The 17,381-nt window shown below is 40.3% G+C and overlaps 1 protein-coding gene across 6 annotated transcripts in view; it reads left to right on the top strand.

The window, feature by feature from the left end:
- The window catches only part of Adamts5 (ADAM metallopeptidase with thrombospondin type 1 motif 5), a 56,091-nt gene that overhangs the window by 1,088 nt on the left and 37,622 nt on the right, over positions 1-17,381 (top strand). For all 6 annotated transcript variants that reach the window (XR_007347719.1, XR_007347721.1, XR_007347720.1 and 3 more), the window contains exons 2-3: positions 234-2,071; positions 12,888-13,020. Coding sequence is in view for 1 of the 6 variants with exons in the window: in XM_048803539.1 (XP_048659496.1) it covers positions 968-2,071; positions 12,888-13,020 (1,237 nt within the window). In the remaining 5 variants the exon portion in view is untranslated. The remainder of the gene's footprint in view (positions 1-233; positions 2,072-12,887; positions 13,021-17,381) is intronic.

The raw sequence follows: 17,381 nt of genomic DNA, 5'->3' as shown, positions 1-17,381 counted from the left end.
CCCCCACCCCCCACCCTGCCCGCCCTTGCTCCCTCCTTTGTCCCTCCTTCCTCTCCTTCAGGTCCCGGTCCCTTCCTCCTTCTTGTCTCCCTTTCCTCGATCACCCTCCCCCGCCCTAGCTCTCTCCCTCCCCCATCTGATTAGGCGCAGACGGGGAAGGGTGGGAGTGGTGGGGGAAGCTCTCCCTTTAAGAGGCAGCGTGCAGTGACGAATTGTTGAAATTGCCATTGCAGGATGGCATGCCGCTATAAATTCATTGTTCCACCTCCTCGCATCTTCACAGCGCTCGCGCTGCTCTCCGCGCTCTCTACGGCCGACTGGGGATGACGGCGGGCAGGAAGACACCGCAGCCAAAGGGACTCGGACGCGCTGCTTCACCGGCTCTCCTCAGTCTGCCCCCCACATTTTTGTTTTGATTTTTATGGCTTTTTTCCGTCTCTTTCTTCCCTTCCTCCCGGTTTCAGCAGAGCCGAGGAAACCCTCAAAATAAGAAAGGAAGTGGCCCCGAAGCTTGGAAACTCCGCAGCCAGCCGGTCCGGAGCAGCCAGGGGGCGGGAGGGGGTGCGCACCAGTTGCCCGCCTGATGCGCGATACCTTTTTTTACTTTTCTTGGTGCAACGACCTTGGCTACATTTGGGTTTTCCTCCCTTCCCCGTATTGGCTGAATCTCCACTACCTAGCTTTTTAATTTTATTTCATTTTTTTTTCCCTTTCTTTTTCTTTACTCCCCTCTTTCCGGAGCACAAATCCAAACATTTTCCAAACCAACAAAGAAAAGTTAGCACGCTGGCACCGCGGCTCGGACAGGCTGGCGCTGCTTCTGGTCCCCCTGCCTCCGACACTTGACTCAACCTTGAAAGCAAGTGTGTGTGTGTGTCCCCATCCCCCCGCCCCGGTAACTTCCCTGGCGAATAACAAATACCCATAAAGTCCCTGTCGCGCAGCCCCTCCCCGCGGGCAGCGCACTATGCGGCTCGGGTGGGCGTCCCTGCTGCTGTGCGCGTTCCGTCTGTCCCTGGCTGTGGCCAGCCGGGCTGAGACACCTGCCCAGGATAAAGCCCAGCAGTCTCCGGTTGCTGCAGCGGCAGCCCAGCCCCGCGAGCGGCAGGGGGAGGAGGCGCAGGAGCTGTTCGAGCCTCTGGGCCATCCATACCCCCTGGCGCTGCAGCGCAGGAGCAGCGGGCTTGTGCAGAACATCGACCAACTCTACTCCGGCGGCGGAAAGGTGGGCTACCTCGTTTACGCGGGCGGCCGAAGATTTCTCCTGGACTTGGAGAGGGATGGTTCGGTGGGCACTTCTGGCTTCGTGCCCGCAGGAGGCGGGCTAAGCGCACCTCGGCGCCACCGGAGCCACTGCTTTTACAGGGGCACCGTGGACGGCAGTCCTCGTTCCCTGGCTGTTTTTGACCTGTGTGGGGGTCTTGACGGCTTCTTCGCGGTCAAGCACGCGCGCTACACCTTAAAGCCTCTACTGCGGGGACCATGGCCTGAGGGAGAAACCGGGCGCGTGTACGGGGATGGGTCAGCACGGGTCCTTCACGTCTACACCCGTGAAGGTTTCAGCTTCGAAGCCCTGCCGCCACGCGCCAGCTGTGAGACCCCTGCGTCCCGGCCGGGCGTCCACCAGCGCCTCCAGCTTCATAGTAGTCCAGACCGACATACTGCGCTGGCCTCGAAGCTCAGGGACCAGTCCGCTCTCTTGCCTGTGGGGGACCCAGGACCCCAGACCTGGTGGCGGCGTAGGCGCCGCTCCATCTCCCGGGCCCGCCAGGTGGAGCTGCTCCTGGTGGCGGATGCGTCTATGGCGCGGATGTATGGCCGGGGCCTGCAGCATTACCTGCTGACCCTGGCCTCAATTGCCAACAGACTGTACAGCCATGCCAGCATCGAGAACCACATCCGCCTGGTGGTGGTGAAGGTGGTGGTGCTGGGAGACAAGGACAAGAGCTTGGAAGTGAGCAAGAACGCAGCCACCACACTCAAGAACTTTTGTAAATGGCAGCACCAGCACAACCAGCTGGAAGATGACCACGAGGAACATTATGATGCGGCCATCCTGTTCACCAGGGAGGTAGGTCCAGCTGGGGTGGGTGCACCTGGCGCTGAGATAAGGAGGTAGGTGGAAGGGACAGTCTTGCTGATGGCTTTGTTTCTCCTACAAACCATCTGACACTATGGACTTGCTTAACCGCATCTTGCAGAAAACCCAGGCTGCGAGCTATGCTCCTGTGTTCAGATTAGCCTCCGCAGCAATTCTTGCCTTAGTGACTAGACCTGCTTAGGCAATCAATAATGCTCTGTGTCATCCAGTCTGAGATATATTAATACAGGGCCACAAACACGGTAAAGAGAACTAGAATGCTTCAGAAACTGTACATAGTTAAATGGGAAAGGGGGGAAAGCAAGATTTCTTTTGGAATCATCAATCTTTTGCTTTCCAGTGAAAGCAAACAAATAACTTTGACTAACCTAATGGAAAGGGCTTGTTAGTTCATCCAGATAGTTCATCTGATACTATTCCTTTGCAAATGTCCCTTACTAGTTGAGCTCCTTGTGCAACACAAGTGAAGGAAAGATTTTCCTAAGGACCCCCTTTCCAATCTGGCTTCCTAATGGAATCCTTACTGTCTTAGTTCCTGGGAAGGAAAGAATGTGGGAGGGCCAAAAGGACACAGAAGCCCAATCAGCTGACAGGACAAACTTGTGAGGTTGCTTAACAAGTTCTTTGCTTAGTAGACCAGTAAATCACAAGCACAGTCCTTGCCAACTCAGCGGCCAAGGAAGGGTCACATCCAATTTGCAGGTTTGGGTTTTGGAAGAATGTTTCTGAAGCTCCAGTGCAAAAGATCTAGGCAAAGAGTCAAGGCCTGGGGAAAGAGTATTTTCCCAGGATTTCCCCCATTTTAAGGATGACTTTACAGGAAAGAAATGGATCTTTATAAGCCCAGAGGCTCTAGGAGGAACACAATATCTGTTTACATGGTTATTAGACCACCACCTTGGTATGACATTAACAGAAAGTCTGGATTAGATTGGGGTCTGGGCTGCTCATAGTTTTGAGCCTCAGTTTTCACAGTTCTGTTTTGACTGGCAGCTTTCTGGATTCTCAAATAACTGGTAAGAATTGACCTTTAAAGTTCATTCTTGAAGTGTTTGAGACTCACCCAGAATAAATGAAGAATTACAAACTTTGAAGTATTATCTAAAATCACGAAATGGAATAAACAAAGGATAAGAAATTAAATGATGCAGGAGGCTTCAGAATCATGCCTTCACTACCCAATTCTTCTATTTTCACTAAGGCACCCATGGTATGAAGGAAAAGTGTTGATAAATTTGGAGTGGTACATGTGGTTCATGGGTGGACATAATGTAAACCACATGTAAACAAAGACATTGAAGGGCAGCACTTTAGAGAGAAACAGGCAGAGCACCCGTGTGGTGCACAATGGAAAATCTTTCTCCTCATTAAGTGATATTCTGGAATCCATCCTTTAATTCCTGTGCACAACATAGGTCTTTGAAACGGTAGAACATTCATTTTGTAGCCGACCCTATGAAGTTCTCCTGTAAAATTATCCCTTTCTTATTTAGTTTCCAAGTCCCCCCTCCCAACCTTTTTTTTTTTTTTTCATAAGTAACTTTCCATGTCTGGGTTTCCTTGCTTTGCTACATCACAAGAGACTGCCAAGCAGGAAGCTTGACTAGTTTATGGAAGGAGGCTCCCTAAAGAAATAGGAAAAAAAAATCTTTTGTAGGCATACTGCTCTGAAGAGTAGGTCATTTTAGTAATTCATCTTTACTACTAATGTATATTCTAGAATTCTAATATAAGTCAAAATTGATAGAAGGCCCATCACTCCTTGCCCTCTGACCCATAATTTTCTTAATGTTTCCCAGGGGGAAAAAAACCAAACTAGGCAGTGATTGTATATGATGTCTATCTTGCTTTTTCTGGATTTTTTTTTTTTTTTTTTTTTGCTTGGATAGTTAATTCTGTGAAACGCATCCAAACCTTTTAAATGGATGAAAGCAAGGAAGAAATAAATTGACTAGCTATCTTAATTTTAATAAGTACTGTAATAACATACTGTTTTCAAACTGCTTCACACATGAGAAGTATTTGACATGGGTCCTCCCTGGCCTCTTTGCCAAGCAGAAGCATACTTTAAGGAAAGAAAATCTCACTGAGTTTCCAGTTGGCCTTCTAGTCTACCCATTGGAATTCACAAAAACCAGTAGTTTGAAAAGTCAAGTTACAACTAGGTATTATGAATATATGCAGCTAATTTTAAAAGAGTGTTATTAGGTGGCTGAGACAAGTATTTCAAGACCTCTATGCAGTATTCACTTGCGAATATTCCAAATATAGAGCTGATTTTTGCCTCATTCTTCAGAGAGTAAAAAACAGAAAAGGCTGGAAGAGAGATGATCTTGGTTAATCTATCTCATGGAAATCAGATATCTTAAGGCCTTAAGAAAATCTTTCTCCCCATTTCTATTTCAATGAGAAATACACAGAGTTGGCTGCAGGCTTCTACTTTTACAACTCTGTTTTGAATGTAAGAAGTGTGTTGCTTAGCAGCCAGACGCCAAGCCATCAAATCCGTGTTTTGATGGGCTCTGAGTCCAGCTCAAATTTTGTCTCCAGATGTCTTCTTCTAAATTACTTGTTTTTCAGGCATGAAGCAAATGTGTGAGGATATGTTTTCCACTGTATTTACTAGCCGAGGCCACCTTGAACGTTGTATCTGGAAGTCAGCAAAATAGTGTCCATAATTTATCTATCAAACTAATACATTTGCTATCATATCTATACTCCAGCATTTCAATACTGCTATAATTAGAAAAACTTAGCACCCGCCAATTTTCTGGCGCAGAAGCCATTTTCGTTGTGGAATGGCACTTATGCTGGATTTCACATTACTTCTGCAGTGGAACAGTTGAAATCCAACCTCCCCAGTCTTTATTTTTGCAAGAATCTTTTCTTGTTCCTAACTTCCTCTTTTATTTTAAAGTAATTTATTTAAATATTTAAAGACAAAGTCTTAAACCCATTTTGTAGACAATCCACTCTTTTCTAGAAACAAAAGTCTCTCCAATTGATGACAAAATTGGCTGTTTTTTAAAATCCCACTGACAATTGCGTACCACCAGTGAAAGCTATACCCTGCCATGATTGAAAATATGGAATTGAAACTAAACCAGCTAAGAGACGTGCCATATAAAAAGTTCATTCACTGTCATTAATTATCAGTGTGCACTTTAATACGCTATTGTCCCCGGCTCAAAACTCTCTTCTCCTATTCTGCTTTAGCTTAGGATGCTGGAACTGGAATTTAGACATGTTTCTCCTTTACCACTTCTCAGGTTCTGACAATAGGGGGTGCTAAAGAGAGACCAGAATCTTGAAAAAGTGAGAGGGATGTTTTTTCTCTTTTCGTCCTGCTGACTAGACCATCTGACTCAGTGTCTTATTTGAATTCAAGTCCATTTAAAGAAAATAAAGGAGTCCTTATCAATAAATCATAGCTTATAGTCAATCTTAACTAATAAAAGGCTAAATAACCCTGAAATGGGCAGACTAGTAGCAGATTAAGCAGCTTTAATTAGTATTATTAATATATGACAAATATTGTGAAAAGTCTAAAGTCTATTAGAGACAAGATCTCACAACACACAGGAGATATTGCCTTTCTGTGTTTCTTACTTTGGCATGTGCCTGTGTGTACCTTCCACGTGTAACACACTCACTAGGCAGTGTGGTAGATGCAGGATAGAAAACACCTGGTCCCTGCCTCCTGGGCTTATCACTAGCTGAGAGGATGCAGGCATGTGCATAAATCGGTCCAGTGTTAGGAAAACTAATAAATGCAGTACTAAGCTAAATGCAAAGTCTATGAGAGAAAAAGTGAGAGCACTGTGAATTCTGCCTGTGGATTTTTATGCAGGTCTTATTGTACATGTAGAATTGAATTGGTTTTCAAAAGATGGATAAACTTGACTTAGATTCAACCACCTGTAATCAAGCCCTTTATAGGTACTACCCAGGGGTGTAAGCCACATGATCATTAATCTTTCAGCAATCTACAACCACTGTGTCATTCTTTTGGTTTGACACATAATCTTAGAGCAACAGCTGACAAATGACACAGAAAGAAGAGAGTGCTCTCTAAACTAAAAATATTATCACTAATTTATTCAAACATTCAATATGTTCCTTCTAGGCAGGGATTCTGAGATTTAAAAAGTGGCCACTTTCTTTAGAATCTATTTCAGGAAACAGTGAAGTGGATAATTTTGGTGGAGCATGATGACTTTTATGATAGATATGGTTGTAGGGCATCGGGAAGTGTTGCTGACCACATTTCAGTTCAGGTTTGAAGAAAAGATAGGCATTAGCCAGGCTCATAAGGAGGAGTTAGGCATTGAGAACACAGTGGACCTTCATGTTCCATGGCTTAGAAGAATTGTGATAATTCTGCAAAATTCAGGGAGTTATCTGTGATGGGATACGGGATGTGAGGGTGGAAAGGACAACTTGGAGAAGACAGTAAGAACCAGATTACAGATACAGAAGAAATTGTATACTGTGTAATTTCAGTTTGCTTGGGCTACCATAACAAGATACCATAGGATGGGTGGCTTGAACAACAGAAATATATTTTCTCTGTTTCAGAAACTAGAAAGTTTAAGACCAAAGTTCTAGCCAGTTTGGTTTTGGGTGAGGCCTCTTTTCCTGGCATGTGCTCAGAAGATGTTTCCTCTTTGAGTGCTCTGGGTGCACAGGAGAGTTTGAGAAAGACTGAGCTCTGGTGTCACTTAATGACACCAATCCTATCTGATCAGAGACCTACCCGTATGACCTCATTTAACCCAATTTACCTTTTTATGGGTCCCATCTCCTGATACAGTGGTGTTAGGGTTTAGGAATTCAATTTAGGAATTTAGGGAGGACACAATTCAGTCCATAGCACCATGGCAAGCAGTATATATTATAAACTAAATGCAATGAGAACCAATGAAAAGAATACTAGTGGGAAAACAGCAATGATCTGAGATGTGTTCTAGAATGAGCCCTCTAGCCTAAGTAGCAGGACTGAATCCACTGGAAGCTAGGCTGTCTCAGTCATCTAAACTGAAGGAGCTCATGATGGTCTAAATTAAAATAATGACATTAGGAATTGAGGGGCACAGGTTCAGTTAAGAAATGTTAAGGAGTTAGATGTGGATAAATGACTCTTTTCTAGCAGCAAGAATATTTTGGTCTAAGGTTTGTGGATCAAAATATTCATGAGATATGCAGGAAATAGTGGACAGGACTGAGCATGAAGGGTCACTGGAGACAAACAGGAGGGTTGGGTTTCATTGTGCAGGGGTTTGAATGCCAAGCCAAGGTCAGTGTCCAAGAGTGGAGGACTCTCATTAGATTTGTGCTCTAAGAAGGAAACCCATCACAGTGTAGAATTGGGAAAGTTACTGAGACTCAGGGCCAGTTAAAAGTCTCAGGTGATAGTCCGAGCAGGAAGGAATAATGGGAAGAATAAGAAATAGAGGGCAGCTGCAGTGACTGCCAGTAGATGTGGCAGGAGAGAGAGACAGAGGTAAGTTAATGACACTATCAGGTTTCTCATCCATCACGTCTGTTTTCTGAAATATCCTTTGCAATGAAATTTGAATATTAAGTTGCCCTCCAAAATGACTGAGCTTTACCAGACATACCATAGAGATGAAGACCCTGCTGTTTTTATTTATTAAATTCCATTTATTTATTTATTTATTTAAATTAAAAAATTAAAAATTGCCAATGTAAATGTAAAAGATAAGTTTAACATCAAGAATAACATGCACTGATATGGCAATGCCTTGGTAAGCTAAGACCAGGAAATAAAATGTTTGGTTACAGGTGTGAATTTGACCTTCCCAGTGATCCAACAAGACTTTGGCCACTTGCTGCTTCTGATCTATAATTTCTTCCTCTATAAGTTGGAACGTGTAGTTGGATCAAGCCCTAGAGAACACCTTATCCAGTCTCCTTATATTAATGATAAAGGGACTTTGTCTCAAAGTCTGTAGACTATTTACACAATACTTCTTTTTTCTTATTTGTTGTTTTTAAATACACATTAAAGTGGGGTGTATTTTGATCCCATTCTTGTGGTTGAACATGATATGGAATTATACTGGTCATGTATTCATATGTAAACATAAGAAAGTTATGTTTGATTCATTCTATTGTCCTTCCTATTCCCATTTCCCCTCCCTCCCCTTCACTCTCCCCATACTTCTTACTGATAGAGTTAGAATGAAAAAAGTATCAGCTTTCCATGCACCATCTCTAACAGCTTTGCTTCCATTCTTCAGAATGACTCTTCCAGCATCTCAGCCTTTCAATCTCCAATGTGCTTCTTTATTTTCCCTTTATTTCTCCATATTTATCAGAGAACATGTCCTGTCTAGGAACTCTGGATCCAGACAGCCTTTCTAGATTACCCTGCTAGTCCACCCCCAAAATACTGAAATCCAGTCATAGCAAACTTTTCATCCTTCCCCAAACAGAACCTGCCTTTTACCACCCATGATGTTTCCACAGATCCTTCCTTATTACAGTACCTTTCTTCCCAGACTGCAAAACCAGCAAAGGTGTCTCCAGTCCTTTGGAACCTTTACTGATTCTCTCTAGGAGAATTCATCAATTCTTCTCCTGTACTCCTGCAACAGTCTATTCATCTTAGCACAGCCTGCTCCCCGCTTGACATATCTGTTGTGCTCACTGGACTATGAGGTTTCTTAAGGGTCAGGATTAGATCTTATTTTATTTGTTCATTGTAGTATCAGCCCTTAATACAGTAGGTGGAGGATTATAGGCATGCAGTAGTTGTTTTATGAATAAATGTACCTGGATTCCTTAACTTCTTATCCAGCTGAGCTCTGAATATTGGATATCACCCAGTTGTATCCAGAGGTATGAGTAGAGATAATATAACATGAGTCATGGTAATGATGGGTCTAAAAGTCCCAATTAATATAGTCTGTGTGGAAGGACAAAATAAAACCCTTGTGATTAGGGATTGCTATACAAGTAGCCAAAAAAGTAAATGACACCTCAAGAATAAGATCCATGTTGAGGGCACAGAAATAAAGAGAAGTTGGATTTGATCTGTGCGTACCATATACACGTGTGGAAATATCACACTGAACCCATTCACATTTACAAGTAGCACATGTTAATCAAAGATAATTTTTTTTAAAAAAAATCAGAACAAATACACATTGGTGTGCATGTGTGTGTGTGATACTTATGATTAAAATATGTACCATCCTATTCATTCTTGTATCACTATTCACGCCTCAGTAAGAGCTGTGTGGAGAGAGGTATAAACAACTCAAGTGTAGGTCAACCCTGTTTCCTGCTCTTCCCTTGAGCACCACCCCTGCCCTTACCAGGAGGTAATATTTACAGAAGCAAGTTGCTTTTAATTCCTGTATAAGGTGTTCTTCCTTAACTTGGACTGCTGCCCCTGCAATTGTGGTGGTGTCTATCCTTATCAGAATTTTTATTTCTTTAGCTTCTTATTGCAGCAGTTGCATGGAGCATGAGAGACCCATCTCTCAATCAAGGCATGAAATACTTCAACTCCTGTGATTTGTTCCACTTTGGATAGTCACACTTGTTTGGTTCATTTTTCCCACCTGGCACTGAGCACTGGGATTTTCCAAGCCATACTATTCTTTGGGAATTGGTCTCCTTAAGGCAGCATTATTTGTTCCCTGCCTCCCTCCCATCCCCACAAACTGGTCTTGGGCTTTATTAGTACTTCTAAATTCCATAATAAATCACAAGATTTGCCACATGCCAAATCTTCTAAAAGGCATACCTGGTGAATGGTCATAATGTCTGTGATCTCCCTGTCAAATATCTATTGGTCTTTCAGACCATCTCAGATATATTTTTGAGTTAGACACATGTCTCAGTCTTGTAACCCTGCCAATGCCATACCACAAGACCACAGTTAAATCTCTGCATGCTTTTGCAATGCTTCCATTTTTGCACTTTTTTCCAAACAGTGGTGATAATATATTGATCCTATATAAGAAGAGCTGTCTTTAATACAACAAAGATATTCTTTACCTTCAGATCCACAATGAATAAAGCAAAAATAGTGTTTGTCAGTACATTTAATTCATTTACCTCTTCCATGATAATCCACATTTCTACAACGACCTCTGACTCCAAATCTAGATTATATAAAAAGATATATAAACACAGATATATGCTATTACTGCAATAGTACCTGTACTCCTACTCTGAACTTAAAAATTAAATTGTATAAACAAGAAATAAGGTTTGCATCTGTAAAGTTATAAGCAACCACCAGAAAATAGAAACAAACATGTGTGATATGCTGAATTCTTAATAATTTAATACACAGATTAGTTTTCATACATGTAGTTGAACATTGGTTCACAAGGAAACTCAGATGTTCATTGTAAATCTTGAGTGTAAAACAACAAATATATTGCTAAGGCTTGAAATCATGTGAGTGAAATGGAAAGGTTGCCAGTTTGTAATTATAGCTATGGAAATATAATAGTGTGACTATGTAGTCAAGGGATTTAATCAGGGTGGTTGAAAAAATAACAAGTGCTTCTGTTCATAATTTTGTCGCATACACACATTTCCATGGCAAAAGGCCAGATGCATTTATTGCAATTCAGAGATGACAAAGAGAGCTGATGGCCCTTAATGAGCAATTGATTAGCAGTAAACAGAGAGATATTAAGATTCTAGTTGAAATGCCATTCAGAACAGGAAGGCCATTTCCTTTAGTTGTGGCTCTTTACCCAACCTTATTAGTGAAGAAGGAGTAAGAAGGGAAAATTTACTTCTTGCATTTTATTATTTGATGATTATGAAGCCTAAATTATGAAGAAAAGCATAAATCTTCATACAAAAATTTACAGTCATGCAGAAATAACCTACAAGTATCTAGTAGCTCTCTTAAATGATGACCTGAGATTTGGTCCTAGAAGTACTAAAATGATTGGGGAGGTGAGGATTTTTTTAAAAAATCTATTTTGCTATATTATTATCTCAAAGACTGATTATTATGCAAAAGCATATTCCAATTTCAATTTTTAAAACTACTAATTTGTTCTCAGCAGCTGTAATTTGGGACCCCATGGGATGACATATGAGGATACACAGGAAACTCTGGAGGGTGTTGTGGGTTTGGTGCCTTGATTCACTAAAGCCACTTGGCTGAGATTGCCAATGTCTGCTGCTAAGCTAATATAGTGGCCACAGTGTAATCCATCACAGCTGTGAACTCACAATGTACAGATACAATAATGACTTGAAAACACACTAAAGGGAATAAAATAGGATGTATCTTCACTTTGGTTGGATTTTTAGGCAGCCAAATTGGGAAGAATTAGAAGATTGTGTTGGCCTGGGTAGGTGGCACTGGTTGCATGATAATAACAGCCATCTGTGTTTCTCATGGGTAGAGAGGTCCTACTAACAGGCAGCATAGGAAAGGTGTGTGAAAGTCACGTTGAGTCTGACCCTATGTCACCAATAAACTCAATTAACCAAAAATCTACTGAGTTCCTAGTTATGGCAATTAGGAGAAAGCAAAAATGACCGATATATTGAAATAGTACTTTTTACTCAACTTTGCATATTAATTAACATTTTAAAAAATACTTTCCTTGCAGTTATTAACATATGGCTCACTAGAAATACTATCTTATTTTAGGGGATATAAATGTACACACTATTCTTCAAATTTTATTGAAAATAATAGGTAATAATAGGCAATTTAATGTCTGTTAATTTTTTGAGTAACATTTAAAGAAAAAGCTTATTTTTACAAATCTTTTACACAAAAATTATGGCTGAGCCAGGCACAGTGACACATTGCTATAATCACAGTGGCTCAGGAGACTAAGGAGGATCACAAGTTCATAGCCAGCCTCAATAACTTAGAAAGACCCTAAACAATTAAGCAAGACCCTGACTTAAAATTTAAAAAAAGGAAAGAATTTAACAAGACCCTGTCTTAAAATAAAAAATAAAAAGGGCTGGAGATGTAGCTCACTGGTAAATTGCCCTTGGGTTCAATCCCCAGATCTTCATACTTTTCAGTATCTTCTTGAGGTTCCTTTCAGCCAAACTATTAGTGAAGTGTGATATCATTTCCCCTTTTGAATCTCTTAAAAGCTATTCAGTGTCTCACCAAAAAAAAAAAAAAAAAAAAATCCACAAACCCATATCCATCCCATACGTGTAAATAATACACCTGCATTGTACATATTTTCTGATAATTGGTCAGGTTGAGAAACACTTAAATGCTCTAAGTGAGAGTGCATATTTTTCTGAAGAAGAAACCCTTGGAATTACAACTCAGTTTGGAATTTCCCTTTCAAGTTACTGAAAAATTTATCTTGTCGTGAATGTGTGGATGTAGTTTTCCCCTGTGACAGAAAGAAAATTATTAGGACAGTCTTCTGATAAATTTAGCATGTTTGGGGGTCAGAATATTAGGGCTTTCCTATGCACAACCGTATGGAAAAGCCATTGTTGACATATCATATGTGCATTATGACTTTTTAAACTACAGCTGCGATTGTAATGGACAAGGTACAATCCTAAGACATGTTTTTAATGTATTTGAGTGCCTTTGTCCTTCTGTGCTTCTGGTCCCAAAGTAGCTCAGAAGAGTCTCTGCCAGGGGTTTTTCTTTGGAACCTTTCCAAGAGCTGAGCAGGTGATACCATAAACACATCCTAGTCTTGCCATTTGGGGTGAGCAAGTGGCTGGACATGGTGGCTCTTTCTGGATGTAAATTGATTGTAATGATTTCTTTCTTTCTCCTGGGCAGGATTTATGTGGGCATCATTCATGTGACACCCTGGGAATGGCAGACGTGGGGACCATATGTTCTCCGGAGCGCAGCTGCGCTGTGATTGAAGACGATGGCCTCCACGCAGCTTTCACCGTGGCTCACGAAATTGGTATGCAGTGCCTTTTCTCCTCCCTCGCCAAGTCAAACACTTGTAGCAGCTGCAACAGGAACCGAAATATTTGGCAATTAATTCCAGATTTCTTCTGGTTCAGATGTACCCGTTGGGGATTAAATTTGTTTATATTTGCACTTCTAGGGTTAACTAGTATGTGAGAAGGAAGACAAAGTCAGCAACACGGTGTATGTTTCCTCTGACAGTGTCACTTAAACGTTAAAGAGAAACTTGCTACTGCTACTATCTTCTTCCTGTCCTTTTAAGCTTTGCTAAGTGACTCCTAGACGAAATTTGTCACAGTCGCCTATGGAATGCGGAGATGTCCCTTTTGGAAGTCGTTCAGTATAGAACTGACTCATCCAGGGCTAATCAGTTTGCACAGAGATTTAACATGTTTGGCTCTATTGTTGAGTGAGAATAGCAGACTCCCATCAAAGGTAATCAGTAGCTTGTAGAAGATATTCCTGTGTCCTTCTTAATGGCATAGACAAGGGAAACCAAACTCAACAGGGTTTGCTTTAAGATGTCACTTCCCCAATTCGTTTGTTTTAAGAAACATCCAAACCCTACAACTCTAAATTTAGGACTCAGTTTAACTGTTAAAATATGTATGTGCCATAAGGAATACGTGCTTTCTAAGCATTGACCTATACTACTATATGTTTGTGAAATTGGCTTAATACTTTGGACTAGGTGTTTGAATTAGACTGGGTTCACTTCTTGCTAAAGTACCTTCTACCTGGATCACATGGGTCCAATTATTTTAACTCTCTCAAAGCTTTAATTTTTATATGTGAAATAATATGAGATAATAATGTCCATTTCATGGAATTATTTCATGGGTATTCATATCCACATGTACTTCTCTTGTGTCTTTTAGTTAAAAAATTCATTTATTTTCTTAATGTATATATCACCTTTTAACATCGTTGTTTTGGTGGGACAAAATATGGTTTGATCATTATTGTAGCTTTAATTTTTTCTGTGTTTTTTTAAAAGAGATTTAGTTTCTTTAAAGCTAAAACCATAAATTTTTAAATGGAAATTAAAACTTCTATTTCACAATCTTGGCAGGCAGAGAATATCTAGCTGTTATATTTCTTTGAGGAGTCAAAGTAACCTCTAAGTAAAGGTATAATCTCATAAGTCCCAATATTATAGCACTTAAATAGAATTAAGTAGTTATGTTTCACCTCTTATGGAATAACCATGACAGTAATGTTCCTAGCACTCCTGACACTCTTATGATCTCAACTACAACAATAAAACACAAACATAAAGCTTTGATATAAATAACTATACAACAACGTCACGGATGAGTCCACACTCCTTGAGCATCCTTGGCCTCAGGAGCCAGATCTGAATTGGAGTGCCAAGTGCTGTCTGAATGTTCTCCGTGTTATGCAAGTGATTTGGGCATGTTGCACTGGAGGAGCTCATAGGCCTGATGGTGTTTTTAAAACATAAGCCATTTGATCTTCAGGGTAAGGGGCTTGTCTTCACTTGTCTCTCACTTATGCCTATGAAACTAGCTAATAACAACACACTCTGATATAGACCATTAATCAGTATTTATTCCATTATCGGTGTATGTACATGAGTAAGCAGGAGAATGTAGCAAGGGAGCTGCTCAAGGCAACACTCAGATTCTGTAATGGGAATGAAGAAGAATTCATTCAAGTCTTCCAAAGGATTGTAATTAAATGGAGGAGAATTTAAAAGTACACCATTGTTAATCACCACTATATAAAGTGAGAGAAGTCCCATATGAAAGCATCTAAATCCCTCAACAGCCTGATGTGTCTCAGCAGGGTAGAGAAATGATAGGGAATGGGCAGCCAAGCTGGGTTTTGGTGTCATACACCCACAGGACCCTGAGCTCCAGATCCAGCACTTCACTGGAGAGATCAGGCATTCCTTAAGGAAGGACTGTTTCTTCTCTCTTCTGCTCTCTGTAGTGATCTGCTTTCCCAAGATGGCAGCATCTGGGAGGTCTCCTGTAGGAGAAATGCCCTGGCTGTCAACACAGCTTCTTCAGGACTGCTTTGACTCCCAAGCCAGTTAGGCTGGAATGAGGAGCCTGGCAGTGTCACCTTCTCCAGTCTTCCTGAATTCCTCAGCCAGTGCCTTGGTTATGCCAGCATGCGCACAGTCTGAGTGGTAGAAAGAAAGTCAGATATGATAAGAACAAATGTTATATTAAAACTATATACACATATGCAATGAGAACTTAATGACACAGGATTATTGGACATAGTTATAGAACAATGTCAGAGAAATGTAGACTTTCATATGCAAAATCAAACCTCAATCTTTGATGTATGATCACATCCTTTGGTCCCCTTTAACTTCTTGGTTGGATCACCTCTGTTTACCTCTTTAAAATTCTCTGTAAATCATTCTCCAATCAAATAGTGCCTGCTTAATTTCCCTTTTTGGATTATGAATGGCCTAATTTGAGACATATAAGGTCTAGAAATATGGATTTAATTTCCTTTTCATAAAGAAATCTGGCTTTCATTTGCTTTATTTTCTAATTGCTTTATTATTTAATTTTGCTTTTTGCCTAAGTATTACGAACATATGTTATAAAGTATCAGCCAGAAAATTTTTAGAAAATACACAAAATATACCTGATCTTCTGTGTATTATTAAGAGTCTTATCCCTAAATAAATCTTAAATAATACAGCTCACTGATCTGTTTCCAGTGCTTTTATTTTTGGATCTTTGCTTCAAGTCTTCAGCACAGCTTAAGCTCACCATGCCCTGGATTCAAATTCTGCTGTATTCTTTCCATGGGATTTCCCTTCTTTCCTTTTATTACACGTTTGTTGCTTTCCAGATTTAGAAGCTGTCTAGATGGGCTATGTATAGTGACAAAAATGACATTTGGAAACATCAGTTTCCCAGTGTTTTGAATATACTTAAGCCTCATTCCAAACTGTGCAGTTTGCGTCATGCAAACAGATAGTATAAATGCGTTACAGAACTCAAAACACAAGCTGGGAGAAGATTTTCAGGCTCTTCCTATAATTTTTCTACTTTCTTTTTTCTATAAGCAGTAAAAGGATATGTCTGATTAAGAATAACACTTCCATTAACTGGCTTATAAGTTCTCATGGGAGAGTCCAACTGCTTCCTCTTTTTCTACATAGTGGTTTCAAATTTAAGATCAGATTGATTTTTTGAATGAATAAGTGAATCTAAATTTCCTTTTTTATTCTACCCTCTCTACAAGGAAAAAAAATCCACCTTGAGACTCATAAGATAGAGGAAAAAAATTAAATTTTTGTAAATTGCTTAAAGTTAGAATGCCATGGATGGAATAAACAATTCTGAAAAGATACTCTTTCATGTACTACATATTAACTGGATTATTTTTTCCTGCTAATTCTTTTTTTTAAAGAGAGAGAGAGAGATAATTTTTTAATATTTATTTTTTAGTTTTCAGTGGACACAACATCTTTATTTTGTTTTTATGTGGTGCTGAGGATCGAACCCAGTGCCCCGTGCATGCCAGGTGAGCGCGATACTGCTTGAGCCATTGAGCCACATCCTCAGCCCCTCTGCTGCTAATTCTTAAAAGGGAGTTTAAACTTTATGTAGAAGAATACACAGGATATATGTCTATGATAAATATNAAAAAAAAAAAAAAAAAAAAAAAGACAAGAAAGCAGCTGAGTTTTGGAGGTGCATAATCTACCAATACCAGGCTTCTGGAAAATAACTATTGATTAGTAGGTTATTGGCACTGGCAGTAATACATAAATTGCCTTAACTTCTTAGAATATTTCAAAAAGTTACTTCCAACCATCAAAAACACAGTCGCCATCCATGCGCCTTGGGTGGAGGTAGGAATGTGTTTACAGCCATTTTACAATCCAAATGTGAACTGCAGAAAGTTTTCAAGTTGATGTAAGTTTACATTTTGAGTTTATATTTTTAACTTGTCAAACTTTTATTATAGACTTGTTATAATAAAGATTTCACCTGCTGCACACATGGTTGTTAAAAACAATAATTTTATTGATGTCAAGCCAGCTTCTAATACACTAGGGAGAACAATCTGATTTTATTTAGATTAATGAAATCCATAATTTGCAAACATGCCAAAGGTTTGCTTTATAGTAGTTAATTATAAAATGTGTTAAGTGAATCTCTGCACTATGAAAGACTCCAATGTGCTTCCTAAGCTAAAGCCAGGCAATTTTAAAAAGTCAAGGCCAAATATTCAGTGAAGACTTGGGAAATAGCCGAGACACAACAGCAGGGTTGCCTGTGTTTTGCTGTGGTTAGAGGGTGTTCTCTGGTTGTGCTGATCAGCCTGTGACTACTCCCATTGATGATTAGATTA

The sequence above is a fragment of the Marmota marmota genome, unplaced genomic scaffold, assembly GCF_001458135.2.
Source record: "Marmota marmota marmota unplaced genomic scaffold, marMar, whole genome shotgun sequence".
Classification (NCBI taxonomy): Eukaryota; Metazoa; Chordata; class Mammalia; order Rodentia; family Sciuridae; genus Marmota; species Marmota marmota.
The sequence above is the reverse complement of the archived record's forward strand: the minus strand, read 5'-3'. Positions and strand labels throughout refer to the sequence as shown.